The sequence below is a fragment of the Salvelinus alpinus genome, chromosome 17 (genome assembly GCF_045679555.1).
Source record: "Salvelinus alpinus chromosome 17, SLU_Salpinus.1, whole genome shotgun sequence".
NCBI lineage: Eukaryota > Metazoa > Chordata > Actinopteri > Salmoniformes > Salmonidae > Salvelinus > Salvelinus alpinus.
This window is the reverse complement of record NC_092102.1, coordinates 32484946-32502746: the sequence shown is the minus strand read 5'-3', so window position 1 is coordinate 32502746 and position 17801 is coordinate 32484946. Positions and strand designations below refer to the sequence as shown.

General features: G+C 44.0%; 1 protein-coding gene across 1 annotated transcript in view; it reads right to left on the bottom strand.

Annotated features, from left to right (window-relative positions):
* LOC139542785 (cadherin-4-like) overlaps positions 1-6024 on the bottom strand; it is a 537007-nt gene extending 530983 nt beyond the window's left edge. The window contains exons 1-2 of the mRNA XM_071348612.1: positions 5746-6024; positions 3459-3570 (exon numbers count right to left, since the gene is read on the bottom strand). Of these exons, the coding sequence (XP_071204713.1) occupies positions 3459-3570; positions 5746-5802 (169 nt within the window). The 5' untranslated portion in view covers positions 5803-6024. The remainder of the gene's footprint in view (positions 1-3458; positions 3571-5745) is intronic.
* Positions 6025-17801: the final 11777 nt, after the last annotated feature.

Here is a 17801-nt window from a genome sequence, read left to right as displayed (position 1 = left end):
TGATGGCAGGTTGGAGTTGTACAGCCTGTGTACCAGTGATGGCAGGTTGGAGTTGTACAGCCTGTGTACCAGTGATGGCAGGTTGGAGTTGTCCGGCCTGTGTACCAGTGATGGCAGGTTGGAGTTGTACAGCCTGTGTACCAGTGATGGCAGGTTGGAGTTGTACAGCCTGTGTACCAGTGATGGCTGGCTCAGTGATTGTTTGCGATTGTGTTGACACCCCCTGCTGGCCTGATAACTTCACTGCTGCATACTGAACGTGTTCACAAGTAGCTCTCGCACTCGCTGTCTCAGCCAGGCCTCTATGTAGCCAATACTAGACTAAATTCAGAGACCCCTTATCTACCTCACTCCCACTGTGATCACCAGCTAAAACACACACATACCCACACTTAATAAATGCATGGACACAAACACATCGACTCACTCCCATAACACACTCACATAACACTGTTATAACACCATTGAGAGTTATTCCTCTGCCAGAAAACTGTCCAAATACCTTGAATGATAACTAAACTACACAGAACAGTATAAATCATGACACAATATTCCCTCATCGCGCCAATAAAAAAGGATGAGAAAAACACATCTGTATAATTCCATCTGCCATGAAAATGATGATACCTACTTAATGATGTCTGAAGGATCACAGTGCATGATGATATCTACTTAATGATGTCTGAAGGATCACAGTGCATGATGATATCTACTTAATGATGTCTGAAGGATCACAGTGCATGATGATATCTACTTAATGATGTCTGAAGTATCACAGTGCATGATGGTATCTACTTAATGATGTCTGAAGGATCACAGTGCATGATGATATCTACTTAATGATATCTGAAGGATCACAGTGCATGATGATATCTACTTAATGATGTCTGAAGGATCACAGTGCATGATGATATCTACTTAATGATGTCTGAAGTATCACAGTGCATGATGGTATCTACTTAATGATGTCTGAAGGATCACAGTGCATGATGATATCTACTTAATGATATCTGAAGGATCACAGTGCATGATGATATCTACTTAATGATGTCTGATGGATCACAGTGCATGATGATATCTACTTAATGATGTCTGAAGGAACACAGTGCATGATGGTATCTACTTAATGATGTCTAAAGGATCATTAATGATGTCTGAAGGATCACAGTGCATGATGATATCTACTTAATGATATCTGAAGGATCACAGTGCATGATGATATCTACTTAATGATGTCTGAAGGATCACAGTGCATGATGATATCTACTTAATGATATCTGAAGGATCACAGTGCATGATGATATCTACTTAATGATGTCTGAAGGATCACAGTGCATGATGATATCTACTTAATGATGTCTGAAGGATCACAGTGCATGATGATATCTACTTAATGATGTCTGAAGGATCACAGTGCATGATGGTATCTACTTAATGATATCTGAAGGATCACAGTGCATGATGATATCTACTTAATGATGTCTGAAGGAACACAGTGCATGATGATATCTACTTAATGATGTCTGAAGGATCACAGTGCATGATGATATCTACTTAATGATATCTGAAGGATCACAGTGCATGATGATATCTACTTAATGATGTCTGAAGGATCACAGTGCATGATGATATCTACTTAATGATATCTGAAGGATCACAGTGCATGATGATATCTACTTAATGATGTCTGAAGGATCACAGTGCATGATGATATCTACTTAATGATGTCTGAAGGATCACAGTGCATGATGGTATCTACTTAATGATGTCTGAAGGATCACAGTGCATGATGATATCTACTTAATGATGTCTGAAGGATCACAGTGCATGATGATATCTACTTAATGATGTCTGAAGGAACACAGTGCATGATGGTATCTACTTAATGATATCTGAAGGATCACAGTGCATGATGATATCTACTTAATGATGTCTGAAGGAACACAGTGCATGATGGTATCTACTTAATGATGTCTGAAGGATCACAGTGCATGATGATATCTACTTAATGATGTCTGAAGGAACACAGTGCATGATGGTATCTACTTAATGATATCTGAAGGATCACAGTGCATGATGATATCTACTTAATGATGTCTGAAGGAACACAGTGCATGATGGTATCTACTTAATGATATCTGAAGGATCACAGTGCATGATGGTATCTACTTAATGATATCTGAAGGATCACAGTGCATGTCAGAGACTGGATCCAGCTGTGACTCTAACAGGCCTCTAAGAGTAAAAGTGAACAGTTCAGCTGTCTAAGATACAGCAGACCGACCCACCAAAGAGCTATTGTGTGGCCCCCAGCACAACAATGCAGCTTAGTGGGGCTACGAGGTAAAACCATTGGGATCAATAGAAGATTCTAATTAGCCTATATTTGCAGGAGCCCTGCGAGATCAGACACAGGATGTCGATTAGATTTCCTTCACTATCGGCTATTCAAACTAAGTTGATTCACAGAGTAATTGCTTAAATGGCTAAAAGTCAAGACAAACATGGTGGTGATGGTGGTGGTGGTGGTGGTGGTGATGGTGGTGGTATTGGTGGTGATGGTGGTGGTATTGGTGATGATGGTGGTGTTGGAGGAGGTGATGATGGTGGTGTTGAAGGTGGTGTTGATGTGGTGGTGGTGATGGGGGTGGTGGTGATGGGGGTGGTGGTGATGGTGTTGGAGGTGGTGGTGCTGATGGTGGTGATGATGGAGGTGGTGCTGGAGGTGGTGGTGCTGATGGGGGTGGTGGTGATGGGGGTGGTGGTGATGGTGTTGGAGAAGGTGGTGGTGATGGTGGATGATGCACATCACCAACGTGATCATCTGCATTAAATGTCCTCACAAAAGTGAGCTAGAGGGGGGTATTGTGTTTGAATGTTCAAAAGTAAACACTACAGCAGTGAAAAAGTGATATTTGTTTCAATTAATTGAAAGACAACCAGAGAAGAACAAGAGAAGATTAAAGGTGTTTTCATTTGCTAAAGCAGTGTTGAGCCCAGCATTGCAAAAGTGATACATTGACATACACTGACCCTGCAGCTCCAGAAAATAACATCTGCACAAAGCACACTATAGCCTTCTGCAACGGATCCTGTGTGTGTAGGCGTGTGGGTGTGCGTATGCGCATGTGTGTGGCCATATGCGTGCAATGCATGTGAATGTATTTTTATAAATGTTGAAATAATGTAAAAATGCGTGTAACAACGTAATCAACCTCAAATAAAAAGCAATTAAAATCCCTGCACATCTGCACACACACACTCCACCACTGCAAGCCTTGATGGAGGGAGGCATGCTCTGTCTCGGAAAGTGAGTCGACCTCACGAGGCACCACAAGAAACGAAGCAAATGCCATTATCCAGATTTCCTTTCACTGTCATTAAAGCGGGGAGCAGCTTGTGTGCTCGCCTTCCGCTCTCTCCTCTGAAAGAGAGAAGTGAAAAGTTAAAGAACTTACCTTGAAGTATGCTCCGGCCTTGCAGTACATCCCTTGAAATAAGCACGTAGTAAAAACTTTGTGAGAAGCCGGGTCTGCAGGGGGCTTTGGACACGAGCTTTCCATTAGTCCCCTGGGAGAGAAAAGAGAATACATTGTTGGTGAGACATCTAGAAACATGGAATCCATGGATTCAGTTGCTTCTCTGACCCTGAAAGCTGAAGGAAAGTGCTTATGTCTTGGCAGCAGCTATACAGGAGAGATAGAGATTACCATGGCTCCCCTTCCACCACTGGGCTTGTGAATGTGATCTATCTGCTGCCGGGGCATTCAGGTGAAATAAATACACAGTTGTTCGGCAGTGAATATCAAGATAACATAACACTTTTCAAATAATCAGAAGAGAACGAGGCTTGTTTGACCTAACACTCTCCCCATTGTTCATTACAGTCTGGAAATAGGACAGGGGGAACAGACATAACAGATATGGGCACTCAAGGGATTTGGAGTGTGTGGACGACACGGATGCACACATGCACGGGTACGCACGCACGCACACACACACACACACACACACACACACACACACACACACACACACACACACACACACACACACACACACACACACACACACACACACACACACACACACACACACACACACACACACACACACACCTAATTACCACAACAAAGATATTCCCTTGGTGGCTGCAGAGCTGATCCACCCTGCTCCAGATCTCCCCCAGACCACCATCAAGGGGTCTGTCTACATACTGGGACTCTGAGCCCTATTCAATCCAAATCAGGGATCAGTTTTGATTAACAACTTTATAGACAAATTCCAGTGCAGCATTAAAGCAAGTTGGATTGAATGTGCAGCTGAGTATTTTTGTTACACATTTTAAATGTGCTTTTAATTAATTAAACACTAATTCAACATACATTTGTCCAATACATGAAAGTTGTTTTTATTTATCCCGTAGACCCGGTAGACTGAGTACTGGCAGGTGTGGTTTGGTAGGGTCCTCACTACAGGGGGCAGTGGAGGTATCTACTGGAAGCAGGTGGAAGCTTATCTGATATGAATTTTCTCTCCACTAACTGGGAATGACACTCAAACTGCCAGAGGGCACAGAGAATTTAATGAGGGCTCATTGTGTGGGATAAATAATGCTGCCTCCACACGCCCACAGACGACACACACACACCAGTTGAGTGTGTGTGTGCGTGAGTGATGTGCGTGTGTGTGATACACGTTAGTTACAGTGGAAAGCTTCAGCTCCATTTAAATAACTTTAGAGCTGTACTATGGTGATATCCATACCACACATCTGTCACTCCTGGTAGCCTAATGACGATGATAATTCAAGCGTACCATTGAAATGCCAATGCATCTATCATTTTCCAACAATGCGGAATCCAGGCGACCCTAGATCACGCCACTGGGCTAGAGGAGGCAGACTGCATGTTATGTGTGGGGAAGACAAAACCCGACTGCGCCCTACTATACGCCGGCAACACCAAGCAAGTTTGGAACACCAAAACGGTCCCTCTTACTGGATTGCGGAGAATGTAATTAGTTTTTGACGTATAGCAAATTAAACATTCGCCTTTTTATACTTTAATGCTATATTTGGAGCTGGACATAGGACATAAGTAAAATATTTTTTTCAATAAAGTTGGCTCATATAACAAACGAGTTAAGGATAGGAAAATCCTATAGCCTAAGTAGCTAACTAGTTGCATTAGCGAGTGGCATTTGTGAGGTGTGGAGGTAACGTTAGACTAACAGCTTCGTTAAAATAAGGAAATAAAAAACACAGCATTTCGCACCATTATCACTCGCTCAATGAATATCAAGGAAATTAACAAGATAATACATAGCCCATGTGAGGGTATCTAGCGCACGGCATCAATTCAGTCAGAATTTGATTGAGGGGTAAAGCGGTGGTGAGAATATTCATAAATCATTTCCTCCAGCCTACGCTATACACTATACATTATTTGTGCTATGCTAATACGAAATGCTTTGAGACCAGGTTGAGTGTTGTGTGAGAAAACGAAAGACAGTTCTCATTCAATGGCAGATCTTGTTGGGGAATAATATTAAATATAAAGGCTGACACTGCGCTTCGAAAAGAAAGCTCTTGTGTTGGAGAACAAGTCAGTCGAAATAGAATAAACAAGTTCAGGATCAACCCAACACATTTTAACTGTCTCTAAAAATGTGCGCTCTGTTACACTGTGAGCAGCATAGGAGCGCAACACTTCCATAATGTTATAGTAAAATGGGAAATCTCACCCAAAACGTGGCCAGTTGTAAGGCTGCTGTCAGCATGAGAATGGAGACAGTTTTCATCGTTGCAAGCAAGCGGAGGCTGCTTGAGCTGGAAAAGGCTCGTATTTCTTCTCTGGTAATTGTATAATTTCCCCGCCTTGTGATAGCTGGTTTGTTCCCCCTGTGCTCCGCGCTTCCAGTGGTAAGCTCTTCAGAAGTAGAAAGCCCGTCCCTACTTCCCTCGCTCTCTCATCTGCAGGTGAAGAGCGTTGCTCAGCTCAGCACCAAAGAGCAAAGGCATCGTAGCCAGCGTCACTCCAACCCCTCCTCTCGCCCGGCGCCGGAGAATCCCACTTAAAGACACACAGTGGAGTGGTAGTTAAATCAAGCTACCTGATTCACTGGCTTCCGCTATTGCCCTAACGTTGGATGAGAGTTTCCCCTAATTACCGTAAAGGGGACACACAAGTGATTTTCGTAGCAGGTTAGGAGAGCATGTTCGCTAACCCTAACCATTTTCCTAACCTTTTACTCAGTTTCCTAACCTGCTGCGTAAATTCTAACCTGAAAGTCACTTCGGTAGCGAAGTGGCGTGAAAATAGTTTTTCAGTCTGTAAAGGGTGAGGTAAGCTATTCATATTTATTATTCCAATGCTAATCTATCGCCATTCTCCACTTGCATCATGTGTGTGTGTGATATGTAATAAATAGGTAGTTACGGTAATAATATAAAATGTTGAGACTCTAACAAACCATCACAGTCAACCATATTCATTGAAATGGTAATGGTACAGATATCATATCATGCACTGTGTCCACTACTGTCCGTGTGTATTGGTGTTCTCAACATTCTCCTAACGTGGCATCTACCATAAAATGCCTTAGCTAGCCACTTAGGTCTGTGGGCCACTAACCACGGAGACGTTGAGCTCTCTCTGATTGACAGCTCTCTCTCCATATCGGAAAGGTGCAGGGCTGTGAGCCAATGGGTTAATCCCATCAAAAGCAGAATGGGTGTGTGTGAACCAACGCCTGCTCATTTCCCTCCTGACAAGCAGGCGTTTTACCACCTCTCCCTCTCATCTAAATCCTCTGGTGCTGGGGATGAGCTATGACACTTATATCACTGGGCCCTTTTACTATCTGCTGGTGGTGTGGTTGGGATTGGGTCCTGTCCTGTTAGATGCCTTGATTGACAGACTTGGTTGCTGGTCCTGTTAGATGCCTTGATTGACAGACTTGGTTGCTGAGCTCTGTGTGTGACCGACATGCTATGGAACCAGGGTTGTCTGCTTTCAAGACTGTGTTAGCTGATGCCTAGAGGGAGCTAATGCAACTATTTAGGTCTCAAGTACACTCACCAAGATGGAGATGCATCACTTATCAAGTTCTGTTAGGATTTGATTTGATTTGAAAGCCAGTCACTGACATCCAGCAGAAGCTGTTTTCTCCTCACAAACAACCCTTACCTGCTTAACTCCCTACTTTACTGATCACGGCTGGGGTGGTTTATTATGTCACCTTATATTATTCAAAATACTCCAGTAATCTCCTGGTAAACACGGAGACAGCCTGGGACTAATGGCAGAATGAGAGAGTAGTGGAGACAGGAGGCATTGCTCTCAGACCTCAGTAAGCACTTTCTCAGGGGCCGAGTCGCCCCAGCTTTACTCATAGTAATGATGCTTTCATTACCCAGGCCGCCATTGGGATGCTAGACATGTCCCACACACACACACACACACACACACACACACACACACACACACACACACACACACACACACACACACACACACACACACACACACACACACATAGACATAGACATAGACATTCACATACACACACTCACACAAACACCTAGCTGGAATTGACTGATTAGGCAGCAATTCTGTACCCCCCTTGCGTCTCTCTCTCCACTCAGCTTGGAGCACATTAATGCAAATTACAGCCAAAAACAAGAGACAACAAAAAAGATAATGTGAAAAAGTAGGCTTTTACAAAAGGTAGATTTCTGATTTTAAAAACTACTGTGCTGCCAAATTTTTCTCTCTTTCCGTTTCTCTCTCTCTCGTTCTCTCGCTCACTCTTAAATTCTGCCATTAGCTCCTGCTGTAGTTCTCCACTGACTCCCTCCACAGTATCTGTTAATAGGGAGAGCAAACAAAAAGAAAATCAGCCCCGTCACGGACCAGGATGTCTTGCTCCCAGACAGACGAAACAACTTCTTTGCCAGCTTTGAGGACAATACAGTGCCACTGACACGGCCCTCTACCAAAACCTGCGGACTCTCCTTCACTGCAGCCAACGTGAGTAAAACATTTAAACGTGTTAACCCTCGCAAGGCTGCAGGCCCAGACGGCATCCCCAGCCGCGTCCTCAGAGCATGCGCAGACCAGCTGGCTGGTGTGTTTACGGACATATTCAATCAATCCTTATTCCAGTCTGCTGTTCCCACATGCTTCAAGAGGGCCACCATTGTTCCTGTTCCCAAGAAAGCTAAGGTAACTGAGCTAAACGACTACCGCCTCGTAGTACTCACTTCCGTCATCATGAAGTGCTTTGAGAGACTAGTCAAGGACCATATCACCACCCTACCTGACACCCTAGACCCACTCCAATTTGCTTACCGCCCCAATAGGTCCACCGACGACGCAATTGCCATCACACTGCACACTGCCCTAACCCATCTGGACAAGAGGAATACCTATGTGAGAATGCTGTTCATCGACTACAGCTCAGCATTTAACACCATAGTACCCTCCAAACTTGTCATCAAGCTCGAGACCCTGGGTCTCAACCCCGCCCTGTGCAACTGGGTACTGGACTTTCTGATGGGCCGCCCCCAGGTGGTGAGGGTAGGTAACAACATCTCCACCCCGCTGATCCTCAACACTGGGGCCCCACAAGGGTGCGTTCTGAGCACTCTCCTGTACTCCCTGTTCACCCACGACTGCATGGCCATGCACGCCTCCAACTCAATCATCAAGTTTGCAGACGACACTACAGTGGTAGGCTTGATTACCAACAACGACCAGACGGCCTACAGGGAGGAGGTGAGGGCCCTCGGAGTGTGGTGTCAGGAAAATAACACTCAACGTCAACAAAACAAAGGAGATGATCGACTTCAGGAAACAGCAGAGGGAGCACCCCCTATCCACATCGACGGGACAGTAGTGGAGAGGGTAGTAAGTTTTAAGTTCCTCGGCATACACATCACGGACAAACTGAATTGGTCCACCCACACAGACAGCGTGGTGAAGAAGGCGCAGCAGCGCCTCTTCAACCTCAGGAGGCTGAAGAAATTCGGCTTGTCACCAAAAGCACTCAAACTTTTACAGATGCACAATCGAGAGCATCCTGTCGGGCTGTATCTCCGCCTGGTACGGCAACTGCTCCGCCCACAACCGTAAGGCTCTCCAGAGGGTAGTGGGGTCTGCACAACGCATCACCGGGGGCAAACTACCTGCCCTCTGGGACACCTACACCACCCGATGTCACAGGAAGGCCATAAACATCATCAAGGACAACAACCACCCGAGCCACTGCCTGTTCACCCCGCTATCATCCAGAAGGCGAGGTCAGTACAGGTGCATCAAAGCAGGGACCGAGAGACTGAAAAACAGCTTCTATCTCAAGGCCATCAGACTGTTAAACAGCCATCACTAACATTGAGTGGCTGCTGCCAACATACTGACTCAACTCCAGCCACTTTAATAATGGAAAAATGTATGTAAAAAATGTATCACTAGCCACTTTAAAAAATGCCACTTAATATAATGTTTAGATACCCTACATTACTCATCTCATATGTATATACTGTACTCTATACCATCTACTGCATCTTGCCATCTTTATGTAATACATGTATCACTAAATCAAATCAAATGTATTTATATAGCCCTTCTTACATCAGCTGATAGCTCAAAGTGCTGTACAGAAACCGAGCCTAAAACCCCAAACAGCAAGCAATGCTGGTGTAGTAGCACGGTGGCTAGGAAAAACTCCCTAGAAAGGCCAAAACCTAGGAAGAAACCTAGAGATGAACCAGGCTATGAGGGGTGGCCAGTCCTCTTCTGGCTGTGCCGGGTGGAGATTATAACAGAACATGGCCAAGATGTTCAAATGTTCATAAATGACCAGCATGGTCAAATAATAATAATCACAGTAGTTGTCGAGGGTGCAGCAAGTCAGCTCCTCAGGAGTAAATGTCAGTTGGCTTTTCATAGCCGATCATTAAGAGTATCTCTACCGCTCCTGCTGTCTCTAGAGAGTTGAAAACAGCAGGTCTGGGACAGGTAGCACGTCCGGTGAACAGGTCAGGGTTCCATAGCCGCAGGCAGAACAGTTGAAACGGGAGCAGCAGCACGGCCAGGTGGACTGGGAACAGCAAGGAGTCATCATACCAGGTAGTCCTGAGGCATGGTCCTAGGGCCCAGGTCCTCCGAGAGAGAGAAAGAAAGAGAGAAAGAGAGAATTAGAGAGAGCATACTTAAATTCACACAGGACACCGGATAAGACAGGAGAAGTACTCCAGGTATAACAGACTGACCCTAGCACCCCGACATATAAACTACTGCAGCATAAATACTGGAGGCTGAGACAGGAGGGGTCAGGAGACACTGTGGCCCCATCCGATGATACCCCCGGACAGGGCCAAACAGGCAGGATATAACCCCACCAACTTTGCCAAAGTACAGCCCCCACACCACTAGAGGGATATCTTCAACCACCAACTTACCATCCTGAGACAAGGCCGAGTATAGCCCACAAAAATCTCCGCCACAGCACAACCCAAGGGGGGGCGCCAACCCAGACAGGAAGATCACGTCAGTGACTCAACCCACTCAAGTGACGCACCCCTCCTAGCGACGGCATGGAAGAGCACCAGTAAGCCACTTTAAACAATGCCACTTAATATAATGTTTACATACCCTACATTACTCATCTCATATGTATATACTGTTCTCGATACCATCTACTGCATCTCGCCTATGCCGTTCTGTACCATCACTCATTCATATATTTTTATGTACATATTCTTCATCCCTTTCTACTTGTGTGTCAAAGGTAGTTGTTGTGAATTGTTTGGTTAGATTACTCGTACTGCATTGTCGGAACTAGAAGCACAAACATTTCGCTACACTCGCATTAACATCTGCTAACCATGTGTATGTGACAAATAAAATGTGATTTGATTTGATTTAGACTGGTGGAAATCTGTCCTTTAGTCTGATGAGTCCAAATTTGAGATTTTGCGTTCCAACCGCCGTGTCTTTGTGAGACGCAGAGTAGGTGAACAGATTATTTCGAATTCAAGGCACACTTAACCAGCATGGCTACCACAGCATTCTGCAGCGATACGCCATCCCATCTGGTTTGCACTTAGTGGGACTATCAGTTGTTTTTCAACAGGACAATGACCCACCACACCTCCAGGCTGTGTAAGAGCTATTTTACCAAGAAGGAGAGTGATGGAGGGCTGCATCAGATGACCTGATCTCTACAATCACCCAACCTCAACCCAATTTAGATTTTTTGGGGGATGAGTAGGTGTGCAGAGTGAAGGAAAAGCAGCCAATAAGTGCTCAGCACATGTGGGAACTCCTTCAAAACTGTTGGAAAAACATTTCAGGTGAAGCTGGTTGAGAGAATGCCAAGAGTGTGCAAGGCTGTCATCAAGGCAAAAGCTGACTACTTTGAAGAATCTGAAATCTATTATTTCATAGTTTTGATGTCTTCACTATGATTCTACAATGTAGAAAATAGTACAAATAAAGAAAAACCCTTGAGTGAGTAGATGTGTCCAAACGTTTGACTGGTACTATACCTACAGCGTGTTTGGAAAGTATTCAGACCCCTTGACTTTTTCCACATTTTGTTACGTTACAGACTTATTCTAAAATTGATCAAATTGATCAATCTACACACAATCTTCCGTAATGATGAAGCAAAAACAGGTTTTTAGACATTTTTGAAAATGTATAAAAAATATAAACTGAAATATCACATTTACATGAGTTTTCAGATCCTTTACTCAGTACTCTTCTTGGGTATGACGCTACAAGCTTGGCACACCTGTATTTGGAGAGTCTCTCCCATTCTTCTCTGCAAATCCTCTTCAAGCTCTGTCAGGTTGGAAGGGGAGCGTCGCTGCACAGCTATTTTCAGGTCTCTCCAGAGATGTTTGAACGGTTTCAAGTCTGGGCTCTGGCTGGGCCACTCAAGGGCATTCAGAGACACTTGTCCCGAAGCCACTCCTGTGTTGTCTTGGCTGTGTTCTTAGGGTCATTGTCCTGTTGGATGGGGAACCTTCGCCCCGATCTGGAGCAGGTTTTCATTAGGATCTCTCTGTACTTTGCTCCGTTCATCTTTCCTTCAATCTCACAGTCCCTGCCACTGAAAAACATCCCCACAGCATGATGCTGCCACCACCATGCTTCACCGTAGGGATGGTGCCAGGCTTCCTACAGATGTGAAGCTTGGCATTCAGGCCAAAGAGTTCAATCTTGGTTTCATCAGACAAGAGAGTCTTGTTTCACATGGTCTGAGAGTCTTTAGGTGCCTTTTGACAAACTCCAAGCGGCCTGTCATGTGCCTTTTACTGAGGAGTGGCTTCTGTCTGGCCTCCAGCACTCTAGTCATGCCAATAGGAGGCTCTGGCATGGAGCGTTAATTCACTCATTCAGGGGAGGGTGTTTTTCCCTTATATTACAATCGAACACATACTCATACACGTGCATTAATGCACAAATGCAGAAGCACACACGCACACACATGCACTCAAAAAGGCTATTTGATTGCATTTCCTATTTGATTTGACCTTTACGGTTTTTGTGGGGTCTGTTTTCCAGACATCTAGGACCTGACTCTATCCCTTCTTCAGATGTGATGTAGTACATGGATACTCTGTCATTCAGCGTGGGAAGGTGAGTAAATTCTTCCATTCAATTATCGGAGCCTTTGCCCAATAAAAATATAATCTGGGTGCTAGAAATAGATTATTTTAAGGCCATACAAAATGATTAAACCATTCCCAGTGAAAGAGTCACTGTCCCCCTTTAAAATATTCAGACTTTTTATGTTTGTTACAAAGCTAGAGAATGCTGATGCACTGGGCGCCAGAGCCCGTGCCCCCTGGAACACCGCGACAGGACTCCTACCAGGGGTCAGGAGAGGGGGGAGAGATCTCCTGTCTGACCCCCGACCACCACCCTCTCTGCCCAAATGGTTTATTCATATACCAGGCTACCAGTATGAGAACAGACACAGGGCAGTGTACTATGCACAGGGCTTAACTCCTAACATAGCAGCCTGTGAGGTACTGGTACTGTAGCTATGGTACATTTACTGCATAATACCACGACCTACTGGAGGGTCAGAGCACAGCGGGCAAACTGTTTGAAATTACAAACTCAAAGACAAATCCTCACACACACAGGTAGACCGACAGTACAGCAAAGTATTTCTCATAGTGTCGACACATGCCCTCCAGAAATCCAAACCCAGGAACATATGGCTGCATCTCATTCAGCAGACGCTGCTCACCTCCAATCCACCTTAGCACATTACTTTAGGGGCTAACACATACACAGACATGCGCATACATAGAATTGACATGGACGCGCGTGCACACAAACACACACACAATTAATTATTGATTGATTGATAGACAGATAGATACCGTTGAAGTCGGAAGTTTACATACACTTAGGTTGGAGTCATTAAAACTTGTTTTTCAACCACTCCACAAATTTCTTGTAAACAAACTACAGTTTTGGCAAGTCGGTTAGGACATCTACTTTGTGCATGACACAAGTCATTTTTCCAAAAATTGTTTACAGACAGATTATTTCACTTATAATTCACTGTATCACAATTCCAGTGGGTCAGAAGTTTACATACACTAAGTTGACTGTGCCTTTAAACAGCTTGGAAAATTCCAGAAAATTATGTCATGGCTTTAGAAGCCTCTGATAGGCTAATTGACATAATTTGAGTCAATTGGAGGTGTACCTGTGGATGTATGTCAAGGCCTACCTTCTAAACTCAGTGCCTCTGCTTGACATCATGGGAAAATCAAAAGAAATTAGCCAAGACCTCAGAAAACAAATTGTAAGTCTGGTTCATCCTTGGGAGCAATTTCCAAACACCTGAAGGTACCACGTTCATCTGTACAAACAATAGTACGCAAGTATAAACACCATGGGACCACGCAGCCGTCATACCGCTCAGGAAGGAGACGCATTCTGTCTCCTAGAGATGAACGTACTTTGGTGCGAAAAGTGCAAATCAATCCCAGAGCAACAGCAAAGGACCTTGTGAAGATGTTGGAGGAAACAGGTACAAAAGTATCTATATCCACAGTAAAACGAGTCTTATGTCGACATAACCTGAAAGGCCGCTCAGCAAGGAAGAAGCCGCTGCTCCAAAACCGCCATAAAAAAGCCAGACTACGGTTTGCAACTGCACAAGGGGACAAATATCGTATCTTTTTGGAGAAATGTCATCTGGTCTGATGAAACAAAAATAGAACTGTTTGGCCATAATGACAATCGTTATGTTTGGAGGAAAAAGGGGAGGCTTGCAAGCCGAAGAACACCATCCCAACCGTGAAGCACGGGGGTGGCAGCATCATGTTGTGGGGGTGCTTTGCTGTAGGAGGGCCTGGTGCACTTCACAAAATAGAATGCATCATGACGAAGGAAAATTATGTGGATATATTGAAGCGACATCTCAGGCAGTTAAAGCTTGGTCACAAATGGGTCTTCCAAATGGACAATGACCCCAAGTATATTTCCAAAGTCATGGCAAAATTGATTAAGGACAACAAAGTCAAGGTATTGGAGTGGCCATCACAAAGCCCTGACCTCATTTCCTATAGAAGATTTGTGGGCAGAACTGAAAAAGCGTGTGGGAGCAAGGAGGCCTACAAATCTGACTCAGTTACACCCGCTCTGTTAGAAGGAATGGGCCAAAATTCACCGAACTTATTGTGGGAGGCTTCTGGAAGGCTACCCGAAACGTTTGACCCAAGTTAAACAATTTAAAGGCAATGCTACCAAATACTAATTGAGAGTATGTAAACTTCTGACCCACTGGCAATGCGATGAAAGAAATAAAAGCTGAAATAAGTCATTCTCTCTACTATTATTCTGACATTTCACATTCTTAAAATAAGGTGGTGATCCTAACTGACCTAAGACAGGGAATTTTTACTAGGATTAAATTTCAGGAATTGTGAAAAACCTAGTTTAAATGTATTTGGCTAAGGTGTATGTAAACTTCCGACTTCAACTGTAAGTATTCAGACCCTTTGCTAAGAGACTCGAACATGAGCTCAAGTGCATCCTGTTTCCATTGATCATCCTTGAGATGTTTCTAAAACGTGATTTGAGTCCACCTGTGGTACATTTAATTGATTGGACATGATTTGGAAAGGCACACCTCTCTATATGAGGTCCCACAGTTGACAGTGCATGTCAGAGCAAAAACCAAGCCAAGAGGTCGAAGGAGTTGTCCGTAGAGCTCAGAGACAGAATTGTGTCAAGGCACAGATCTGGGGAAGAGTACTAAAACATGTCTGCAGCATTGAAGGTCCCCAAGAACACAGTGTTCTCCATCATTAAGGATCCGCCCCTTTTATTCAATTTTCGCCTAAAATGACATAGTGCATATTCCTGGTACCATTTGAAAGGAAAACACTTTGAAGTTTGTGGAAATGTGAAAGGAATGTAGGAGAATATAACACAATAGATCTGGTAAAAGATAATACAAAGAAAAAACCAACCATCCTTTTGTATTTTTTCGTACCATCATCTTTGAAATGCAAGAGAAAGGCCATAATGTATTATTCCAGCCCAGCTGCAATTTAGATTTTGGCCACTAGATGGCATCAGTGTATGTGCAAAGTTTTAGACTGATCAAATGAACTATTGCATTTCTGTTCAAAATTGTGTATCAAGACTGCCCAAATATGCCTAATTTGTTAATTAATAATTTTTCATGTTCAAAACTGTGCACTCCCCTCAAACAATAGCATGTTTTTTTTCATTGTAATAGCTACTGTAAATTGGACAGTGCAGTTAGATTAACAAGAATTTAAGCTTTCTGTCAATATGAGATATATCTATGTCCTGGGAAATGTTCTTGTTACTTACAACCTCATGCTAATTGCATTAGCCTACGTTAGCTCAACCGTCCTATGGAAGGGACACCGATCCCGAAGAAGTTTTAAAAGGAAGAATTTTGGAACCACCAAGACTCTTCCTAGAGCTGACCACAAGGCCACACTGAGCAATCGGGGAAGAAGGGCCTTGGTCAGGGAGGTGAACAAGAACCCGATGGTCACTCTGACAGAGCTCTAGAGTTCCTCTGTGGTGATGGGAGAACCTTCCAGAAGGACAACCATCTCTGCAGCACTCCACCAATCAGGCCTTTATAGTAGAGATGGCAGATGGAAGCCATTCCTCAGTAAAAGGCACATGACAGCCCTCTTGGAGTTTGTCAAAAGGCACCTAAAGGACTCTCAGACCATGAGAAACAAGATTCTCTGGTCAGATGAAACCAAGATTGAAATCTTTGGCCTGAATGCCAAGTGTCACGTCTGGAGGAAACCTGGCACTATCCCTACAGTGAAGCATGGTGGTGGCAGCATTATGCTGATGGGATGTTTTTCAGCGGCATGGACTGGGAGACTAGTCAGGATTGATGGAAAGATTAATGGAGCAAAGTACAGAGAGATCCTTGATGAAAAATTGCTCCAGAGCTCTCAGGACCTCAGACTTGGGCGAAGGATCACCTTCCAACAGGACAATGACCCTAAGCACACAGCGAAGACAATGCAGAAGTGGCTTCGGGGCGAGTCTCTGAATGTCCTTGAGTGGCCCAGCCAGAACCCGGACTTGAACCCGATCAAACAACTCTGGAGAGACCTGACAATAGCTGTGCAGCGACGATCCCCATCCAACCTGGCAGAGCTTGAGAGGATCTGCAGAGAAGAATGAAGCATCATACCCAAGAAGATTCTAGGCTGTAATCGCTGCCTAAGGTGCTTCTACAAAGTACTGAGTAAAGGGTCGAATACTTACGTAAATGTGATGTTTCCGGGGTTTTTTTATTACACATTTGCAAAAATATTCTGTGTAGATCGATGAGGGAAAAAAAATTTAAAATCCATTTTAGAATAAGGCTGTAACGTAACAAAATGTGGAAAAAGTCAAGAGGTCTGAATAGTTTCCCAATGCCCTGTATGTACATTTCTCAGGGGCATGACATTGGAATTGTAACCAGCTCTGCAATGCTTGTTTGAAAAAGAGAGATACTTTGAATAAGGTTTCATTTTCAAATAATCAAAAATGAGACATGACAATGTTTTGCACTCTTCGTGAATAATCTATACAATTTGTAGACAAGCTTATTGAATAGATAAAAGATAGCGTATTCGTTTTGCCCTCTGAAATAAAATAAAAAGTACAAAAATCAATAACTTCACATTAAAGTTGGTCACGCTGAACAATTTAGCAATACCTACAGTATATTTCACAACCACTTAAAAACTGATTGACAGAAACAACCACTTTCTTGAAGCCCCTCGGAATGAGGAAGAGCTCCTTGTTAAGGGATCATCCCAGAGGTCTAGTCAGTCAGTACAGCTCTCACATTACACAGACAGGCTTCAGGAAATCCTTAAGACTCCAGCCACCCAAGCCATAGACTGTTCTCTCTGCTTCCGCATGGCAAGCGGTACCGGTGCATCAAGTCTGACACCAACAGGTTTCTGAACAGCTTCTATCCCCAAGGCATAAGACTGCTAAATAGCTAACAGAATGGCTACACGGACTATCTGAGTTGAACCTTGTATTTGTATTTTTGCACTGTCTCTATGCATACTCACAGGACTCTACACACTCACGCACACTGACACTCCAACACACACATTTATGCTGACTCTACACAAACGCACACCTACTCACATGCAATCATAATTTACTCTGCTGCTACTCTGTTTATCATATATCCTGATGCCTAGTTACCTTACCCCTATACATATCTACCTCTATCACTCTAGTATCCCT